Source organism: Lepidochelys kempii, chromosome 8 (genome assembly GCF_965140285.1).
Source record: "Lepidochelys kempii isolate rLepKem1 chromosome 8, rLepKem1.hap1, whole genome shotgun sequence".
NCBI lineage: Eukaryota > Metazoa > Chordata > Testudines > Cheloniidae > Lepidochelys > Lepidochelys kempii.
In genome coordinates this window covers 96,904,333-96,924,287 of record NC_136387.1, presented here as the reverse complement: position 1 = coordinate 96,924,287, position 19,955 = coordinate 96,904,333, and the positions used below count along the sequence as shown (strand labels likewise).

At 47.3% G+C, this 19,955-nt stretch overlaps 1 protein-coding gene across 1 annotated transcript in view; it reads left to right on the top strand.

Annotated features, from left to right (window-relative positions):
- The first annotated feature begins 3,757 nt into the window (after window positions 1-3,757).
- SCP2 (sterol carrier protein 2) overlaps window positions 3,758-19,955 on the top strand; it is a 56,340-nt gene continuing 40,142 nt past the window's right edge. The window contains exons 1-4 of the mRNA XM_073357672.2: window positions 3,758-3,946; window positions 14,652-14,709; window positions 16,283-16,354; window positions 18,397-18,528. Of these exons, the coding sequence (XP_073213773.1) occupies window positions 3,896-3,946; window positions 14,652-14,709; window positions 16,283-16,354; window positions 18,397-18,528 (313 nt within the window). The 5' untranslated portion in view covers window positions 3,758-3,895. The remainder of the gene's footprint in view (window positions 3,947-14,651; window positions 14,710-16,282; window positions 16,355-18,396; window positions 18,529-19,955) is intronic.

The following is a 19,955-nucleotide window of genomic DNA, read 5'->3' as shown; positions in this document are numbered from 1 at the left end:
TGATTAGCTGACACGAGAAACAAAAAGATCTACAATTTATCTGACAAAAATGCTATAAAGAAAATAGTAATTTTGTGTTACAAGAATCTGATCCCAAAATATTATATTTACTGTGAAAGACAATGATAATAAAATGATATATTCATGGGAGAATGGGGCCTGTTCTCCAGCCATGGGACACAAATAAATTCCCATTTTTAAAAAATGTAGTTTCTGTGATGGGAAAATGAGGGGGACATGTCCAGTTCAGTGGGGCAGGGACATGTATGAGCAGAAGAAAGGTTCTGCGGACTATAACACAAGAACTGGGGCTTTGTTTCCTTGTTCTACCACAGACTTTCCAAATGGCATTGGGCAAGTTGTTTAACGGTATTTAGGCACCTAACTCCCAAAGGATCTGAGCCTTAATCTCTTTGTGCTAATCCCCCATCTGCAAAATGGTAACAATAAAACTTCACAGAGGTGTTGTGCAGATTCATTAGTGTTTGTGAGGTACTCAGATGCTACAATGATGGAAACTACATAACTCCATAGATGTATAGAGCACAGGACTAGAAGCCAGGAACTGCCTTTCTGTCAGAGGATATGAGTTACTCCTCATAATTTATAGGGGGACAATACTGCCCTGAGTTCTAATCCTGCATCTGACTTCTTTTGTGGGTTTGAATAATTCACTTACCCTCTCTGCCTCAGTTTACTTATAAAGTAGGGATATTCATATTTACCTACCAACACAGGTTTTTGAGGATTAATTAACAAATATCTGTACAGTGCTAAGTATGATATTAATTATTATTGAGGAATGTACCAATTGTACAACCCAATAAGACAACTTTACAGAGCTGTACAATTACTATCTGAAAATTTAATAATTTGGTAATCTGGCTATCCATTTTTTTCTAGGGACATTTCTGCCAAACTTGCTATTTGAATTTGACTATAGTTGCAGAGTGCAAAACGCTCTTTAAATTTCCTTGTTCACGTTTAGAGCTATTTTGCAGACCTCATTTGGAAAACAAACCATACTAGATAATTAAAGTTAACTAATAAAAAAAAGTCTCAAACCAAAAAGCCCAGCAAAATATGGAAAAAGTAACAGCTGCAAAAATGTATACAAACACATGTACATTTTTCCTACTCAACTGCACCATACCTGTCTTCCTTATAAAAGGAAGGATTACTATACTGAGGAGATACTCAGCATGAAGTTCAACTAAAGATTATTACATATGACTAGGCAATGTACGTACATCTGCATGTAAAATCAAAAGACAACAGTTCTATGAGAGCTTTTGACCTTATATGTTAACTACTTAGCAAGCACTGCATTATTTTTTGTAGAACAGAGTGGCGCACCCTTTATCCTTTAATTCTAAAACTCAGATTATGCCTTGTAAAAGTCCCAAATTAATTTCTCAGATGTGAAAAAAAAATTGTCAAGAATACTGTATTAGGCTTCAATGCTGCAATGAGACCTGCATAAGCAGACCCGTGCAGTCACATGGAAGTCAGTATGGTTCTGCATGGGTGCCAGGGTCTACCCACACAAAACAGTTTGCAGCTTCAGGGCTTTTGCAGCATGAATGTGTATATTTATATATTGGTTAGGTTCTTGTTTGGTTAACCTTTTTGCTTAGTTCCAGTTATTAGCACAGCCCTGGGAATAGTGTTGGTTAGTTAAGTGCTGGTTTCATCAGACCAGCATAGGGGGAATTTTATACATTATTTTCAGGTATGTCACACCAATAATAGTGACTTAAAAAAACCTGAAGGATAGAGTGCTGCCATCTAACAATATTTTATACAGTATTTATGATCTAATTATAATCAAATTATATCTATATCTATCTATCACATTTGTAATGCTCCCATCACTATAGGAACTATAGTGGTATATATGATACCTCCCCAGGCCACTCCTTAGTGTACAGTCCCCACAAGAAGTACTCAGTAAACAAGGTGAGAAGATCTCTTTAAAGAATCATAGAAGCTAGAGATGAAAAAGACCTATGGGAGTTATTAAGGAATTGAAGAAAAACTGACAGGTGTGAGACAGGTGAGTTCTCACTCTCCATTTGTCAGATTGATTTTATATATATTTCTCACACATGTACCTGTTTTTAGGGAGTGTTATCTAGTGATTAGTGCAGGAGACTGCAAATCAGGACACTTAGGTTCTAATCCTGACTTTTGTTAACAGTTTATGGAGGTTTTTTTATTCCCATTTATGATGCTTTGCAAATTGCTCCAGGGCTTGGAATGAAAAGGGAACACTCTTTGAAAAATTAAGCTGTTAGTTTAATAAGTATAGCAAAAAGACAAACCGAAAGTTAAAATATTTACCCCCGAGTTCTGAATAACTCCGTTGTTGCATATTCACCATATAACTTAACTGAGCACCTGATCTAGTTTGAATTAAATATCCTGTTTTTAGAGGCCATACCAGATGATTTAATGAAATTGATTGTTGCGAGTACACTGTCCACTCTCTAAGCAGGGGGAATTTGAGAATTGAAAAGGTATGCATGCTGGAGCACCTCTGCAGCACTATTAAGTGCACCTCCTCTCTGTTGACTTGCTCAGCGCCTCCTCCTATCTGCCACAATATTCCTCTTTTGATCACCCTATACCCACCTTGACCTCCTTTCAGTTGCCAAATACTCCCCCACTGGTAATTTTCATCTCACTCATTAGACTCCTACCCTAAATGGCTCTCCCAATGGCTCTGTCCGCTACCCTCCTCTCTCTCCAGTCTAGATCCTGCAACTGATTCTGAATGGGTCACCCAGCACCCAGGAGGAGCCAGTGAACTCAACACAGGTCTGTCCACGAGGACTTGGTTGCAATATGCAGGCTAGGGGGACTAGACAGCAAATGTGGAGAATCGGGACAGGGGGTGGGGGATAATAGGAGCTCGAAAACCGGGACTGTCCCTGTAAAATCGGGACATCTGGTCACCCTAATGCAGGCCCATAGGTGCAAAGGTCACAGGACTTTAACACCTTGTCGTCTGGAACAGGCTGCTTGATTAATGTCGGCGGGTGTTAAAGAAGGAAAAGAACTTTCCGTGCCAGTGAAGTGAAAGCTCCTCTCCCGAAATAACCCCCGGCCGATTCCCCTCCCCCGGCCCCCTCAGGTTACACAAAACTCCCTCTCGCGCCCCGGGCGGGGCGCCCTTCCCCAGCCAACGACGCTGGCGCGGAGAGCCGCAGGGCGCCGGGCTCCCTCCTCACTGCAACGGCGGCGCTGAGCCACGGTCACCGGCCAGCCACCTCCTTAGGCGGCGGTTAAACATGAACAGCGGGCTCTGGGCGGCACAGACCGGACACACGCGGGCGGCGACCCCCCCCCCCCCCGCGAGTTCACAGCCCAAGGCCCCGATCCTGCCCCTTTGGGGGAGGCGGCACGCGCCGCGGCCGGCGGTGAACGCTCCTCAGAGGGCACGCGGCCGCCGCGGGTGCGAGCCAGGGGCCGGCCCCGGGAAAGGGGCGAGGCGGCCGCACACCAGCAGCCATACGTTGCCCGCCGCCGCCTATCCCCAGCTAGCATGGCTGCCACTCCCACTGCCCTTTCTCGCCCGCCTCCCGCCCGCTCCCCTAACGTAAAGCCGAGGAAAGGGACAAGGGGCGGCCAGGAAAGCAAGGGTTCGTTGCAAGCGCGCTGCCCCTTTAAGAGAAGGGGCGGAGGGAAGCGGCCCGAGAACGGCGCGACGGAACCTAGCCCCCGCCGCGCTCCCCCGCCCCCTCGACCTTTGGCTCCTCTAGCCTGGCCGTCAGAGGCGTGGCCGCGGGCCTGGGCGACCCTCCTCTCCGCCCTGGCCGCCCGCGCCCGCGCGCGCCCGCCTCCTTTTCGCCCAGGCGGCGGCTCGAGCGCGCGCTCCTCTCACAGCTGCAGGATGGCGCTGTTCGGCCGGAGAGTGTTTGTGGTGGGAGTCGGGATGACCAAGGTACTCGGGGCGCCGGGCGGCCCCAGGCACCCTGCGCCTCGCGCATGCGTCTCTGCCCCCTTCTCTGAGGGGCTCGGGGGAGGTGTGTCTGCCCCAGCGCTCGGCCGGGTCTGGGGCTGGACGGCGGGGGTTGTGGGGTGAGTGGCGCCGCTGTCACCCTCCGCCCCCAACGCCTTTCCCTTAAGGACGCAGCCCCCTCCCCCGCTTCACAGCGTTTCCCTAGGTCCCTAGTTATGTAGCTGCGCCTGCCTTAAGGTTTTAACTACTGCCCATCACCGTAGTATCTGGGCTGGGGTTACCAGACAGCAAGTGTGAAAAATCGAGACACTTTGTGCGCGGGGGGGGTGGGGGGGAGTGTGTGTGTGTGGTTGCATATATAAGACAAAGCTCCCAACGTCTGGACGGTCCGGTAACCCGGGCACAGGGTGTTTCCCTGCCCCCATCTCTGAATGCTCTGAGGGGACGAGACTTGGCGCCAGCTCCCTGTGCAGCAAAGGGCTTAGACTCTTCTCATGCTTGAACTCTCACGCCTGTCTCCCAGAATGGTTTTAGGCATAACTCTTCTGCCCCCTGCCTCCAAACTGTTCTGGTTAATAGGTGTTCTCCCCCCACCAACGTTGGAGCGGAGCCTATTCATCTCATTCTGAGTTAGGGGAACATGTAGGAGAGGAATGTATTTTTCTGGATTTGACAAATCAGAAGACTTTCTTTGGTGAGTGCATAACTGAAATGGCTCCAGTTGCCCTTGTTAGAGATCTAGTCACAAGTGACTAGTCCTCAGGAATAGACCACCCAATGCATTTTTGGACAAAGTGCACCTCCTGTCTGGGGTCTGTACAGCCCTGCTGGAGATGCTGAAGTGGGGCTGCCTGGTGGCCCCGCATTCTGCTCCTTTCGCTGGTGCAGTTCCCGGAAGTAAGTAGAGATCGCCGCACCTTGTTCGTCCTAAGGGGATCCACCGTGGCAAAGTGTCCCTCAACAAGGCAGACAAGATCGTCTGGCAGCTGGTGAAGAAGTGGCTGTTCCTTCCCTAGAGAGCCAGCAACAAACTGGTCTACATCGCTCACAGTGGCGCAGTGTCCCCCGCATGGGCAACTGTGTGACGTCGTGGTGATCACCTATGCCTTCCGCCTGTTGACGTATCTCGATGCCACGGTAAGGAACATTGCGGCGAACGCCCTGCGTGGAGTGATGTAACAAAGAAGCGGATTGGCAGAGCCCCCTCCAAACAAGACATCACCACCTTTCTGAGCGGCTCCCTGGATGGCGAATTCGGACAGGACAGGGGTGACATCACTTCACTGTGGTTCCGCGCTCACAGTGACACGCGTCACCTGGGGAAGCATGTCGGCTGCCGCTGGGAGTCCTGGTGCCACAGATCAGGTCCGATGTCAACACCATTGTCACCCCGAGCTCCAGGGGCATGCTGGAGAAGACCCTGAAGGCCGCCGTCCACTCGCTGTACGTGGAAACCCTGAAGTGTAAACCGGACCTGAGTTGACCAGTAAGTGGGTAAAGCCTTCCAGTTGACCAGCAAGTGGGACACCAGCAACCACTTCCTTGCTGAGGGCGGCTTCACCCGTTTCGCCGACTGGCGGTTCATCCACTGTGCCCGTCTCAACTGCGTCCCGCTCAATGGAGCCATCCGCCATGTGAACCGAGACAAGCGTTGCAGGAAGTGCGGCTACTCCATTGAGACCCTGCCCCACATCCTGTGCAGCTGCAAGCCCTACTCCTGAGCCTTTTACCCCCAATTGGGGCTATTGCAGACTATGTATTCCTTATGCCATCCGATCTTAAACCAAACTTCGCACCCCTTGATAATCTGTACGTTATTCCCTAATAACCAGAAATTTCTACACTTAAAGTCTGTATGGTTCACGTTTTTTAAACACCATCTTAATAAAATATATAATCTTTTCCAATTAAGCTACTGCTTGTGGCAGTGTAGAGATGTAGAACTCCATAGTGCACCAGTGATATATTTTCTGTATCTACTCTAATTGAATGTAAAACCCCTGGGGCTATTGGAAAAAGAATAATTGCAGACCTCCAGAGGTTTGGACTTTTGTCTACACTTAATCCTCTACAGTGGCACTGCTGTAACGCTTCAGTGTAGGCACTGCCCATGAGTGGAGGTAATTTGCCAAGGGTGATGGGGAGGGGCTGGGAAAGGCAATAGCGGGGCTAGGGGCAATGGGGAGGGGTGGGGGAGACAGTGGCAGGATGATGGGTGGGGGGCCAGGGGAGGCGGTGATAGGGAGGGGTGGGGGGCCGGATGAGGCAGTGGCGGTACCAGGATTTTCCTAAGGCCGACTCTGGCAGGGTCGGCCTTAAGGGTGAGTGCCATGGGCAACCTCCCAGGGTGCCATGGTCAGGGGGCTCTGTGGTCAAGAGGTGTTGCTGGAGGGTGCCTTGGCAGTCATCAGGAAGTTGACCATGGCTGTGGTGGCGAGGGGGAGCATGCCATTGTGCCTCCCTCCACTATCAGGTTAGGTCGGCCTATGTCTCACCCCGACAGACGTAGCTATGCTGATGTATGTTCCCATTGTATATCACCACTGGATTCCATGTGTTTTAAGCCTCCCAAGTCTGACTGGAGTCCAGGCACTGTGCGTGCCTTGGGGCCCCTGGGTACACTCCTGAGGGTGAAAATCTGGCACCTCCTCCTGAGAGCTTAGACCACACAGCTCCTTGCCCAGTCCCTGGAACCAGTGCCCTTTATCCTCCTGCTGTAGCATTTGGTGACGCCTGGGAGGGTCACATGCCCCTCCCCAGATGCCTGCGGGAGCACATTCAGCAGGGAACTGCAGTGGCGAAAGGAGCAGAATGTTGGGCCTCTGGGTGGTTCCACACCAGCAGCTCCTCCGCCGCGGCTGTACCACCCCCAGCCCTTCCATGCAGCTGCGTCTCCTGTCTGGGGTCTGTACAGCCCCGCCTGAGGACGGGACTGGAGGCTGTGCTGGGGGCGGTACAGCCGCGCTGGAGATGCTGGTGTGGGGCTGCCCGGCGGCCACACATTCTGCTCCTTTCGCTGCTGCAGCTCCCAGCAGCAGGAGGACAGAGCCTATCCCCTAGTGTGATGGGGACAGGGAGAGTGTGGGCCCCCCAGGCTGGGGGCAGAGTGGAGTCATGGGGGGGTAATGTTCCCCCTCTTTAGCTGGTGCCCCCCTTTGTGCCCCCCTTCCCATGAGTTATCCAGCCCTTTGCCTCAGTTTTCCTCTTTTTTTTTCCTAAATAAACCAAACTAGTATTTTACAAGTTCAATAGCAACATCCCTCCTTAGGGTCTGGTTTATTAACTTAGGGTATGTCTACACTATGGAATAAGGTCAAATTTATAGAAGTCGGTTTTTTAGAAATCGGTTTTATATATTCGAGTGTGTGTGTCCCCACAGAAAATGCTCTAAGTGCATTAACTCGGCAGAGCGCTTCCACAGTACCGAGGCTAGAGTCGACTTCCGGAGCGTTGCACTGTGTGTAGCTATCCGACAGTTCCCGCAGTCTCCGCTGCCCATTGGAATTCTGGGTTGAGATCCCAATGCCTGATGGGGCTAAAACATTGTCGCGGGTGGTTCTGGGTACATATCGTCAGGCCCCCGTTCCCTCCCTCCCTCCGTGAAAGCAAGGGCAGACAATCATTTCGCGCCTTTTTTCCTGAGTTACCTGTGCAGATGCCATACCGCTGCAAGAATGGAGCCCGCTCAGGTAACCATCACCCTATGTCTCCTGGGTGCTGGCAGACGCAGTACGGCATTGCTACACAGTAGCAGCAACCCATCGCCTTGTGGCAGCAGACGGTACAGTACGACTGGTAGCCATCATCGTCATCTCCGAGGTGCTCCTGGCCACGTCAGCTGGGAGCGCCTGGGCAGACATGGGCGCAGGGACTAAATTTGGAGTGACTTGACCAGGTCATTCTCTTTAGTCCTGCAGTCAATCCTATTGAACCGTCTTATGGTGAGCGGGCAGGCGATATGGACTGCTAGCAGTCGTACTGTACCATCTTCTGCCGAGCAGCCATGAGATGTGGATGGCATGCAGTCCTTCTGCACCGTCTGCTGCCAGCCAAAGATGTAAAAGATAGATGGAGTGGATCAAAACAAGAAATAGACCAGATTTGTTTTGTACTCATTTGCTTCCCTCCCTCCCCTGTCTAGGGGACTCATTCTTCTAGATCACACTGCAGTCACTCACAGAGAAGGTGCAGCAAGGTAAATCTAGCCATGTATCAATCAGAGGCCAGGCTAACCTTGTTCCAATAAGGACAATAACTTAGGTGCACCATTGCTTATTGGAACCCTCCGTGAAGTCCTGCCTGAAATACTCCTTGATGTAAAGCCACCCCCTTTGTTGATTTTAGCTCCCTGAAGCCAACCCTGTAAGCGCCCCTCCCGGCGTCAGAGCAACGGCAAACAATCGGGCATCTGAGAGTGCTGTCCAGAGCAGTCAAAATGGAGCACTCTGATGAGGCTAAAACATTGTCGCGGGTGGTTCTGGGTACATATCGTCAGGCCCCCGTTCCCTCCCTCCGTGAAAGCAAGGGCAGACAATCATTTCGCGCCTTTTTTCCTGAGTTACCTGTGCAGACGCCATACCACTGCAAGCATGGAGCCCGCTCAGGTAACCGTCACCCTATGTCTCCTGGGTGCTGGCAGACGCGGTACGGCTTTGCTGCACAGTAGCAGCAACCCATTGCCTTCTGGCAGCAGACGGTGCAATACGACTGGTAGTCGTCCTCGTCGTGTCCGAGGTGCTCCTGGCCACGTCGGCTGGGAGCGCCTCGCAGGGACTAAATTTGGAGTGACTTGACCAGGTCATTCTCTTTAGTCCTGCAGTCAGTCCTATTGAACCGTCTTATGGTGAGCGGGCAGGCGATACGGACTGCTAGCAGTCGTACTGTACCATCTTCTGCCAGGCAGGCAAGAGATGAGGATTGCTAGCAGTCATATTGTACCATCTTCTGCCAGGCAGGCAAGAGATGAGGATGGCTAGCAGTCGTACTGTACCATCTTCTGCCGAGCAGCCATGAGATGTGGATGGCATGCAGTTCTTCTGCACCGTCTGCTGCCAGCCAAAGATGTAAAAGATAGATGGAGTGGGTCAAAACAAGAAATAGACCAGATTTGTTTTGTACTCATTTGCCTCCTCCCCTGTTTAGGGGACTCATTCCTCTAGGTCACACTGCAGTCACTCACAGAGAAGGTGCAGCGAGTTAAATCTAGCCATGTATCAATCAGAGGCCAGGCTAACCTCCTTGTTCCAATAAGAACGATAACTTAGGTGCACCATTTCTTATTGGAACCCTCCGTGAAGTCCTGCCTGAAATACTCCTTGATGTACAGGCACCCCCTTTGTTGATTTTAGCTCCCTGAAGCCAACCCTGTAAGCCGTGTCGTCAGTCGCCCCTCCCTCCGTCAGAGCAACGGCAGACAATCGTTCCGCGCCTTTTTTCTGTGCGGACGCCATACCAAGGCAAGCATGGAGGCCGCTCAGCTCACTTTGGCAATTAGAAGCACATTAAACACCACACGCATTATCCAGCAGTATATGCAGCACCAGAACCTGGCAAAGCGATACCGGGCGAGGAGGCAACGTCAGCGCGGTCACGTGAGTGATCAGGACATGGACACAGATTTCTCTGAAAGCATGGGCCCTGCCAATGCATGCATCATGGTGCTAATGGGGCAGGTTCATGCTGTGGAACGCCGATTCTGGGCTCGGGAAACAAGCACAGACTGGTGGGACCGCATAGTGTTGCAGGTCTGGGACGATTCCCAGTGGCTGCGAAACTTTTGCATGCGTAAGGGCACTTTCATGGAACTTTGTGATTTGCTTTCCCCTGCCCTGAGGCGCATGAATACCAAGATGAGAGCAGCCCTCACAGTTGAGAAGCGAGTGGCGATAGCCCTGTGGAAGCTTGCAACGCCAGACAGCTACCGGTCAGTTGGGAATCAATTTGGAGTGAGCAAATCTACTGTGGGGGCTGCTGTGATGCAAGTAGCCCACGCAATCAAAGATCTGCTGATATCAAGGGTAGTGACCCTGGGAAATGTGCAGGTCATAGTGGATGGCTTTGCTGCAATGGGATTCCCTAACTGTGGTGGGGCTATAGACGGAACCCATATCCCTATCTTGGCACCGGAACACCAAGCCGCCGAGTACATAAACCGCAAGGGGTACTTTTCGATAGTGCTGCAAGCTCTGGTGGATCACAAGGGACGTTTCACCAACATCAACGTGGGATGGCCGGGAAAGGTGCATGATGCTCGCATCTTCAGGAACTCTGGTCTGCTTCAAAAGCTGCAGGAAGGGACTTTCTTCCCAGACCAGAAAATAACTGTTGGGGATGTTGAAATGCCTATATGTATCCTTGGGGACCCAGCCTACCCCTTAATGCCATGGCTCATGAAGCCGTACACAGGCAGCCTGGACAGTAGTCAGGAGCTGTTCAACTACAGGCTGAGCAAGTGCAGAATGGTGGTAGAATGTGCATTTGGACGTTTAAAGGCGCGCTGGCGCAGTTTACTGACTCGCTTAGACCTCAGCGAAACCAATATTCCCACTGTTATTACTGCTTGCTGTGTGCTCCACAATATCTGTGAGAGTAAGGGGGAGACGTTTATGGCGGGGTGGGAGGTTGAGGCAAATCGCCTGGCTGCTGGTTATGCGCAGCCAGACACCAGGGTGGTTAGAAGAGCACAGGAGGGCGCGGTACGCATCAGAGAAGCTTTGAAAACCAGTTTCATGACTGGCCAGGCTACAGTGTGAAAGTTCTGTTCGTTTCTCCTTGATGAAACCCCCCGCCCCTTGGTTCACTCTACTTCCCTGTAAGCTAACCACCCGCCCCTCCTCCCTTCAATTACCGCTTGCAGAGGCAATAAAGTCATTGTTGCTTCACATTCATGCATTCTTTATTCATTCATCACACAAATAGGGGGATGACTACCAAGGTAGCCCAGGAGGGGTGGTGGAGGAGGGAAGGAAAATGCCACACAGCACTTTAAGCACAGCACTTTAAAAGTTTACAACTTTAAAATTTATTGAATGACAGCCTTCTTTTTTTTGGGCAATCCTCTGTGGTGGAGTGGCTGGTTGGCCGGAGGCCCCCCCACCGCGTTCTTGGGCGTCTGGGTGTGGAGGCTATGGAACTTGGGGAGGAGGGCGGTTGGTTACAGAGGGGCTGCAGTGGCAGTCTGTGCTCCAGCTGCCTTTGCTGCAGCTCAACCATACACTGGAGCATACTGGTTTGGTCCTGCAGCAGCCTCAGCATTGAATCCTGCCTCCTCTCATCACGCTGCCGCCACATTTGAGCTTCAGCCCTCTCTTCAGCCCGCCACTTACTCTCTTCAGCCCGTCACCTCTCCTCCTGGTCATTTTGTGCTTTCCTGCACTCTGACATTATTTGCCTCCACGCATTCGTCTGTGCTCTGTCAGTGTGGGAGGACAGCATGAGCTCGGAGAACATTTCATCGCGAGTGCATTTTTTTTCTTTCTAAGCTTCACTAGCCTCTGGGAAGGAGAAGATCCTGTGATCATTGAAACACATGCAGCTGGTGGAGAAAAAAAAAGGGACAGCGGTATTTAAAAAGACACATTTTATAAAACAGTGGCTACACTCTTTCAGGGTAAACCTTGCTGTTAACATTACATACATAACACATGTGCTTTCGTTACAAGGTCGCATTTTGCCTCCTCCCACCGCGTGACTACCCCCTCAACCTTCCCCCCTCCCTGTGGCTAACAGCGGGGAACATTTCTGTTTAGCCACAGGCAAACAGCCCAGCAGGAATGGGCTCCTCTGAGTGTCCCCTGAAGAAAAGCACTCTATTTCAACCAGGTGACCATGAATTATATCTCACTCTCCTGAGGATAACACAGAGAGATAAAGAACGGATGTTGTTTGAATGCCAGCAAACATACACTGCAATGCTTTGTTCTACAATGATTCCCGAGTACGTGTTACTGGCCTGGAGTGGTAAAGTGTCCTACCATGAAGGACGCAATAAGGCTGCCCTCCCCAGAAACCTTTTGCAAAGGCTTTAGGACTACATCTAGGAGAACCGCAAATGCCAGGGCAAAGTAACCCTTTCACATGCTTGCTTTTAAACCATGTATAGTATTTTAAAAGGTACACTCACCAGAGGTCCCTTCTCCGCCTGCTGGGTCCAGGAGGCAGCCTTGGGTGGGTTTGGGGGGTACTGGCTCCAGGTCTAGGGTGAGAAACAGTTCTTGGGTGTCGGGAAAACCGGTTTCTCCGCTTGCTTGCTGTGAGCTATCTACAACCTCATCATCATCATCATCTTCTTCGTCCCCAAAACCTGCTTCCATATTGCCTCCATCTCCATTGAAGGAGTCAAACAACACGGCTGGGGTAGTGGTGGCTGAACCCCCTAAAATGGCATGCAGCTCATCATAGAAGCGGCATGTTTGGGGCTCTGACCCAGAGCGGCTGTTCGCCTCTCTGGTTTTCTGGTAGGCTTGCCTCAGCTCCTTCAGTTTCACGCGGCACTGCTTCGGGTCCCTGTTATGGCCTCTGTCCTTCATGCCCTGGGAGATTTTTGCAAAGGTTTTGGCATTTCGAAAACTGGAACGGAGTTCTGATAGCACGGATTCCTCTCCCCAAACAGCGATCAGATCCCGTACCTCCCGTTCGGTCCATGCTGGAGCTCTTTTGCGATTCTGGGACTCCATCATGGTCACCTGTGCTGATGAGCTCTGCATGGTCACCTGCAGCTTGCCACGCTGGCCAAACAGGAAATGAGATTCAAAAGTTCGCGGTTCTTTTCCTGTCTACCTGGCCAGTGCATCTGAGTTGAGAGTGCTGTCCAAAGCGGTCATAATGGAGCACTCTGGGATAGCTCCCGGAGGCCAATACCATCGAATTGTGTCCACAGTACCCCAAATTCGAGCCGGCAACGTCGATTTAAGCGCTAATCCACTTGTCAGGGGTGGAGTAAGGAAATCGATTTTAAGAGCCCTTTAAGTCGAAATAAAGGGCTTCATTGTGTGGACGGGTGCAGGTTTACATCGATTTAACGCTGCTAAATTCGACCTAAAGTCCTAGTGTAGACCAGGGCTTAAAGTTCAAAAAGAAACACAAAAGTCTTCCCTTCATCTTTAAGCTGGGCAGAGCTCCTAAACTCCCCTGGTATCTCAGGGTCTTCTCTGCTTTAGCAGACTACTGCATCCCTTCCAAGGTGTAGGGTGACTGACCATACATCCTGTTTTGGCTGGGACAGTCCCTTTTTTAAGCCCTGTCCCAGACAACCTGACTTTTTTGGCAAAACTGGGCATTTGTGCCATTTGCTCTTACCAGTTGCAAGTTGCTCTGAAAGACTCGCAGCCTTAATTATGACACTGGCAGACGAGGTGCCAGCTCATGCCAAGACCTCAGGCCTCACTGAACACTTACAAATACATAGCTAGAAACCAGTCTTGCTTACCTGTGTTAGCATTATCAAAATAAATGTTAGAATACTGGGCTAGATGGACCATTGGTCTGACCCAGTAGGGCCATTCTTATAATAACTTCATAATATCAACTAGAATTCGTAAGTCATACATAAAATCTTTTGCTGACATATTTTATCACTATTTATTAAACGTTTGTATGTAGCACATTCATGTTTGTCTCTTTATAGAGAGAATAAAAGTACAGTCCCTGCTGCAAGACTGAAGGCTAGACATGACTTGACACCTAGGTTATGGTGCATAGTGAGATGACATTAGGCATGGGAAGGGAGGCTTACACAAAATAACATTGAACTTGCTTGCTTTTGAAAGGTACATAGCCATAAAATTGTGTAAAAGGACAAAACCTTTGTCAAAACTTAGTGATGGTTATAAGTTTGGGGGAAGGGATAGCTCAGTGGTTTGAGCACTGGCCTGCTAAACCCAGGGTTGTGAGTTCAATCCTTGAGGGGGCCATTTAGGGATCGGGGGCAAAAATTGGGGATTGGTCCTGCTTGAGCAGGAGGTTGGACTAGATGACCTCCTGAGGTCCCTTCCAACCCTGAAATTCTATGATTCTAAGTACTGTATTAATCAGTGAGAATGAAATTCATCCCCTCTGCGCCTCTCTCCTGTTCACAGATCTGTCTTAACACAGAGCCAAGAACTCCCTGTCCAGTCTCTCCTTTCTGGCCAGTTCAAGGCCAGCACAGAGCACAGCCTTGGTTCTCGGGAGGAGATGAGCCTTGCCTGCATAGTCTTTGTTCATGCTATAGCAGTGGTGTGCAAACTTTTCCAGTCATGCCCCCGCCCTTTACCATTAATTAAATTTGTCTACACTACCCCGGCCCCTGTTAATGCACATGTGAGGCTTCCTCAGCAGCGGAGCTTGGACTGAAGGCAGAGCTGGAGGAGGAACTGGGGATGGGGAGGAGCTGGGGCTAGAGGCAGAGCTGGGATGGGGGTGGAGAGGGAATGAGGGCAGTGGGGGCTGGCCTGGGCCCCACTGCACGCCCCTCCCCCTCCTTGTTCCTCTGCAGCCCCATAGAGGGCATGCCCCACAGTTTGGGGAACACTGTGCTGTATACAGTGTAGTTTCTGTGGAACAATGACTCTGCATGGGCCCTCTACAAGAGGGATTTCACCCTGGGTGTTCAGATATCAAAAAAATAATTTACTCATATGACACTTGAGTGTAGCAATTTGAGCAAAATATCTATATTAAGTTTAAATCTTGTTTTTCTTCCTTCCAGTTTGAAAAGCCTGGTGTGCAGGAAGATTGGGATTACCCTGACATGGCTAAGGAGGCAGGTAATTAACGGCCAAGATGACTTTTAGTTTTAACATTTTTTTTCTGAATTGTGTTATGAGAAAGGGTAAAATACACAAGAACAGGGAAGCAACCAAAGAACATTCAAGACAGCAAATTTAAAACCAATGAAATGAAATACTTTTTTACATAGTGCATAATTGACCTGTGGAACTCACTGCCACACAGAATCGAAGCCAAGAACATGGGATTCAAAAATTAATTACAGGTTTCAGGGTAACAGCCATGTTAGTCTGTATTCGCAAAAAGAAAAGGAGTACTTGTGGCACCTTAGAGACTAACCAATTTATTTGAGCATGAGCTTTCGTGAGCTACACCTCACTTGCATCCGATGAAGTGAGCTGTAGCTCACGAAAGCTCATGCTCAAATAAATTGGTTAATCTCTAAGGTGCCACAAGTACTCCTTTTCTTTTTGCAAAAATTAATTAGATATTTAAATAAACAATATCCTGTGTAGTTGCACTTGCTAAAATTAATGTATGTAAGTGATATCAACTTTCATGCATAGGCATACCAGCTGATCACTTAACAGCCAGGAGGAAGAAACTTCTGTTGTTAAAATTATGTACTAATGAAATTTGAACTATGTGGCCCGAGAAAATGTTGGGCATACATCACAGGGCTCAAATATTTATTATATTCCAGCATTATCATCTTATCTTTAGACTTTATGCAGCCATTTTGACACTTTCATTGAAATAATTAGTTATTAGACAAGATTTTCTTGCCTTAATTATACTAGAGCAGGGATCGGCAAACTTGGGCATATGACCTGCCAGGGTAAGCCCCCTGGCGGGCCGGGCCGGTTTGTTTACCTGCTGCGTCCGCAGGTTTGGCCCATCGCAGCTCCCACTGGCCGCGGTCCGCCGTTCCAGGCCAATGGGGGCTGCGGGAAGGGCAGCCAGCACATCCCTCAGCCCACACCGCTTCCCGCAGCCCCCATTGGCCTGGAGAGGTGAACTGCGGCCAGTGGGAGCTGCGATAGGCCGAACCTGCGGACGCAGCAGGTAAACAAACCAGCTCGGCCCGCCATAGGGCTTACCCTGGTGGGCTGCATGCCAAAGGTTGCCAATCCCTATATTAGAGTCTTCTACAGATTCCTAATATAACAAGTCAGTTAAGATATGTTGTTTCCTCTTTCAAACATAGTGGGCCTTGAAGTTTGTTTCTATAGTGCATGTGTAATACTATTTTTGTATATTGTTTACATAAATGCATACTATGATGTGCCTTTTTATTCAGAGAGATGAAGAATTTATTTTACTAGATTAGCTTCTAAATTTTTGCAGAAATCAGAGCTACATTCAATAAAATATTAATTAGGCTTCTATGGTAGAGGATGAAAAGCTAAGTTTTGTGTGTTCCTCCAGACTGCAGAAATCTGTAAGAGTATATAAGTCTGTCCCTGTGACAATCAATAATGTATTTGCCCTTGATTTAATTTCTTTAATTGCCTCTCTATAAGTTTTGTTTGGATCAGTTTCTCAAAAAATATTTTATTCACTTTTTAAAAGTTTTGACTGCTGGATTTAAAAAAAAAAAACTCTCTCTAGGTCAGAAGGCTTTAGCTGATGCAGGTGTTCCTTACTCAGCAGTGGAGCAGGCATGTGTGGGCTATGTTTATGGTAAGTTAATGTTCCCTGTTTAGAGTGTGAGTTTGCAAACACCCACTTGCTTAACTTTATGCATATGAGGAGTCCCATCAGTGAGAATGAAATTTGTCCCTTCCTATACAAAGCCTAACATCTGCTCCTCCTTCCCCATTCCTGGATCTGCCTTAACACAGAGCCCTGCTTAAAACTATGCACCTGTATAAGTCTTTGCAAGATTAGGGCCTCAGATTTTTAATTCAAGCCATAGAGACCTGTACAGTGTCCAGTTATTTTAATCATTGGTAGATATAGATTTCAAGGAAACGTGGTACATGTGTGAGTATCCTAAGTAGCTCCCATTACAGGATCAGATCCCTACAGTGTTATCTTTTGTGTTTGATCATCTCCAGCACCTTATGTGAGTTGTACACAATCCATACATTCTTATAATTGTTATGGTAATGTCATTCATTGCAGTAGTTTAAATGACAGTATAGTTTTGCCAGCTGGTGCCACCACTGGAGGTTGAGAAGTTATGCTAACCTTGCCTGCAAAGCTAGAACATTACCTTAGATATCAAGTCGGTTTTTTGGGAGGCATTTCTGTTGTTCTTTCTTCCTTATCTTTTCTGTATTTGTCTTCACAGTACTTAAAGATACATCTATACATTTTCTTTTTTGCAGAGCATGTTTGCCCAATTCATCCTAAGCTAGTTGTAGAAAAAGATTAATTATCATTTGGGCAAAGTCAGTCCTCCTTCAAGTACATTATGGAAAGGAAATGGTATAACAGGGAAGTTCAAGAGGAAGGTTAAAATTCTGAGAATTCTTTTCTTAAATCACCCAATTGTGAGTAGACAGTACAACAGACAATGACGTAACTATATAATTAAACTACTTTTATTGGTAACACTTACCACTAAGAAGCCAAACAACATGGCAAAGCTCTCTTTAAAATAAATTAGGCCAAGAAGAGTGAATGTCAAAATACAGTTTTTCAGGGTCATGTTAAAGAGAAGGATACAGGTCAGTGAAGAGCATTTCTGTGACTTTTTTTGTAGTCCTGTAAATAAGTGGCATTTTGTTGATCAAATGAAGAAGAAATAAAGCTAAGGTGATTAAGTTTCTTTGAAGATTTATGTTATATTTTTGTAATCATTAGAAAGTAGCCAAGAACTTTCTTAAAACAAGTAGTTAAAGATATAAATAGAAATACTGCTCAACCTCCTACAGTGAAAAATTAACAAAGAGCTTTGCTACAAATGCTTAGAAACTAAGTAGTTTGAGTAGTTTGTTTTGCCACTTAAGAGCAAAATGGGCATTTTGGGGTCAAGTGAATATTAACACACATTTGCAGCTGGAATTGAAGAAAAGGAAATATACTCCCTAGATAATCACTTTTCAGAATTTTAACCAGCCAGGAAAAGGCAAAGGTAAGCTTGAATCTGAAGAGTTAATTCCTTAGGGTGAAGGAGAGACCTGTCTAGAAAGACATTTGGTAATAAATACTGCCATCTTGTATGTGCCTAAGCATGTAATAGGCAAGCACATGGTCCTTCTAGCTTATTTTAATAGCAACTAATTTCAAATTTCATTTTATTTTAATACAATACTCTTTACAGAAAATTCAACCTGGCACTGCACTTTAACCACCTGTCTTCCAGTAAATGTGTTTGTGATTGACCAGATATGAGCAGAAGAAAAGCTGCTGGGATATTTAGGGAAATGGAGTCCATGCCCTTTGAACACAGCTCAGGTTGACTCTTAACCCCTCATGATGCTTAGTATATGTCTGGGAAACTAACTCCCCTAGTGTCATGAGTGTATGTATCTGGTATTATATTGTAGACTGTTTATTTGTACAGCCTGGCAATAGTGACTGAACCGCTTTATAACAAGATTAAGTGCTATTTTAGCTTACCTGTTGCTATTGGTTGAGTTGGAAAATTGTGCTCTTCAAAGATTTTAGAAGTCTTTTCTAGAATCAAAGTATGGCATTACACTTATGTTGTTGGAATTTTTGCTACTATATGACTACTCTCCACTTTCTTTTAAATGTTTCATCTTTGTATAAAGGTGACTCAACATGTGGTCAGCGGGCTATCTATCACAGTTTGGGATTAACTGGCATTCCTATCATTAATGTTAACAACAACTGTTCCACTGGATCCACTGCTTTGTTCATGGCCCGGCAAGTGATCCAGGGAGGTAAGCCATGTTTGTTTAGAATTAATTAGCATGATGTAATATGTATATTCATTAACTAATTTTGTCAATCACACTCTGAAACAAATGGGGGTGAAAGGGAATAGTATGTTCTCCAAATTTTATAAATTACATTTGTTCAGTTTCCATAAGCAGAGCTACATAAATTCTCTGCCTGCCTCCTCAGACTGGGAAGGGTGATGGGTGTTGCCTAGACTGATCAATTTTGTCATGCCCTGTGTGGGAGTAGGGATTTTTCCATATGGAGTAGATTGCAGGATAGGAGCCTAATACAGTAAGCAACATTGGTTTAAGTAATCTAAAATTGTTTATGAATATACTTTCATTTTTAAGAGTAAAACTTAATGGAAGTGCCAGCATTCATCTTTTTGTTATTCTGCACTTTCTTTACAAAATATTGACAATTTATGTTGGAATTATTAATATTTGAAATTATTCATATGGGAGACCACCAGATACGAATTTAACCATAAATTCTTTTATTAAATCCAGAGGCCAAATGGTATTTTATACAATTGCTCTAAACATGCCTAACAGCCTAAAAATAAGCAGTCAGTACACCCAATACAGGAACAAAGTATTCATAAGCATGTGAGCAGTATATTTACAAATAGGCCAGACCCAGGGCAAATCATCTCATCCTGTCATGCTTCAGCATATTCAGTTAGGGTCTGACAAAGAACCTTCAAATTCCTGGCTCTCTTTATATCCTTCAGTTAACTTACTAGCTTTAGCAAAACACAGTTTGAAGCAGTTTATCCTTGCTGCTTTCCTCCTTCCAAGGCCTTCCTTTCTTATCTCCTCCCCCTGCCTTGCTTACCAGCAAAACAGTGAGAAGGTGTATGCTTATTTCTTTTAAGACAGGTTTTTTTGTCTATTGCAGCTCTTTATTTTATTAGTTACCTTTTGAACTATACTTCCTTCCCACACTACAAGTAATAAGTAATACTACACGGAAAATTCTCTTCGGGCATGGCTACACTGGAAACTTCAAAGCGCTGTCACGGGAACGCTCCCACGGCAGCGCTTTGAAGTGCACGTGTGGAGAGAGCTCTCCCAGCACTCCTGGTAATCCACCTCTGCGAGGGGATTAGCTCCGAGCGCTGGGAGCATGGCTCCCAGCGCTCAGAGCCTGTCTACACTAGTGCTTTAAAGCGCTCAGACTTGCTGTGCTCGGGGGGGTGATTTTTCACATCCCTGAGTCAGCATGTTAGAGCGCTATAAAATGTAAGTGTAGACAAGCCCTTAGTTAAAAGGTGATCTTGGAAAGGAGAGTGCCTTTTTTACCCTTTTTTGGTGTGTAATGATTTTTTTCAAGGGTGTTTTTTTTTTCTGCTTGTGTTTTATACTAGAAATATCAAGTTTTGATTTTCAGTTTAACTGGAATGACTTTTTGGAGAATTGAAACT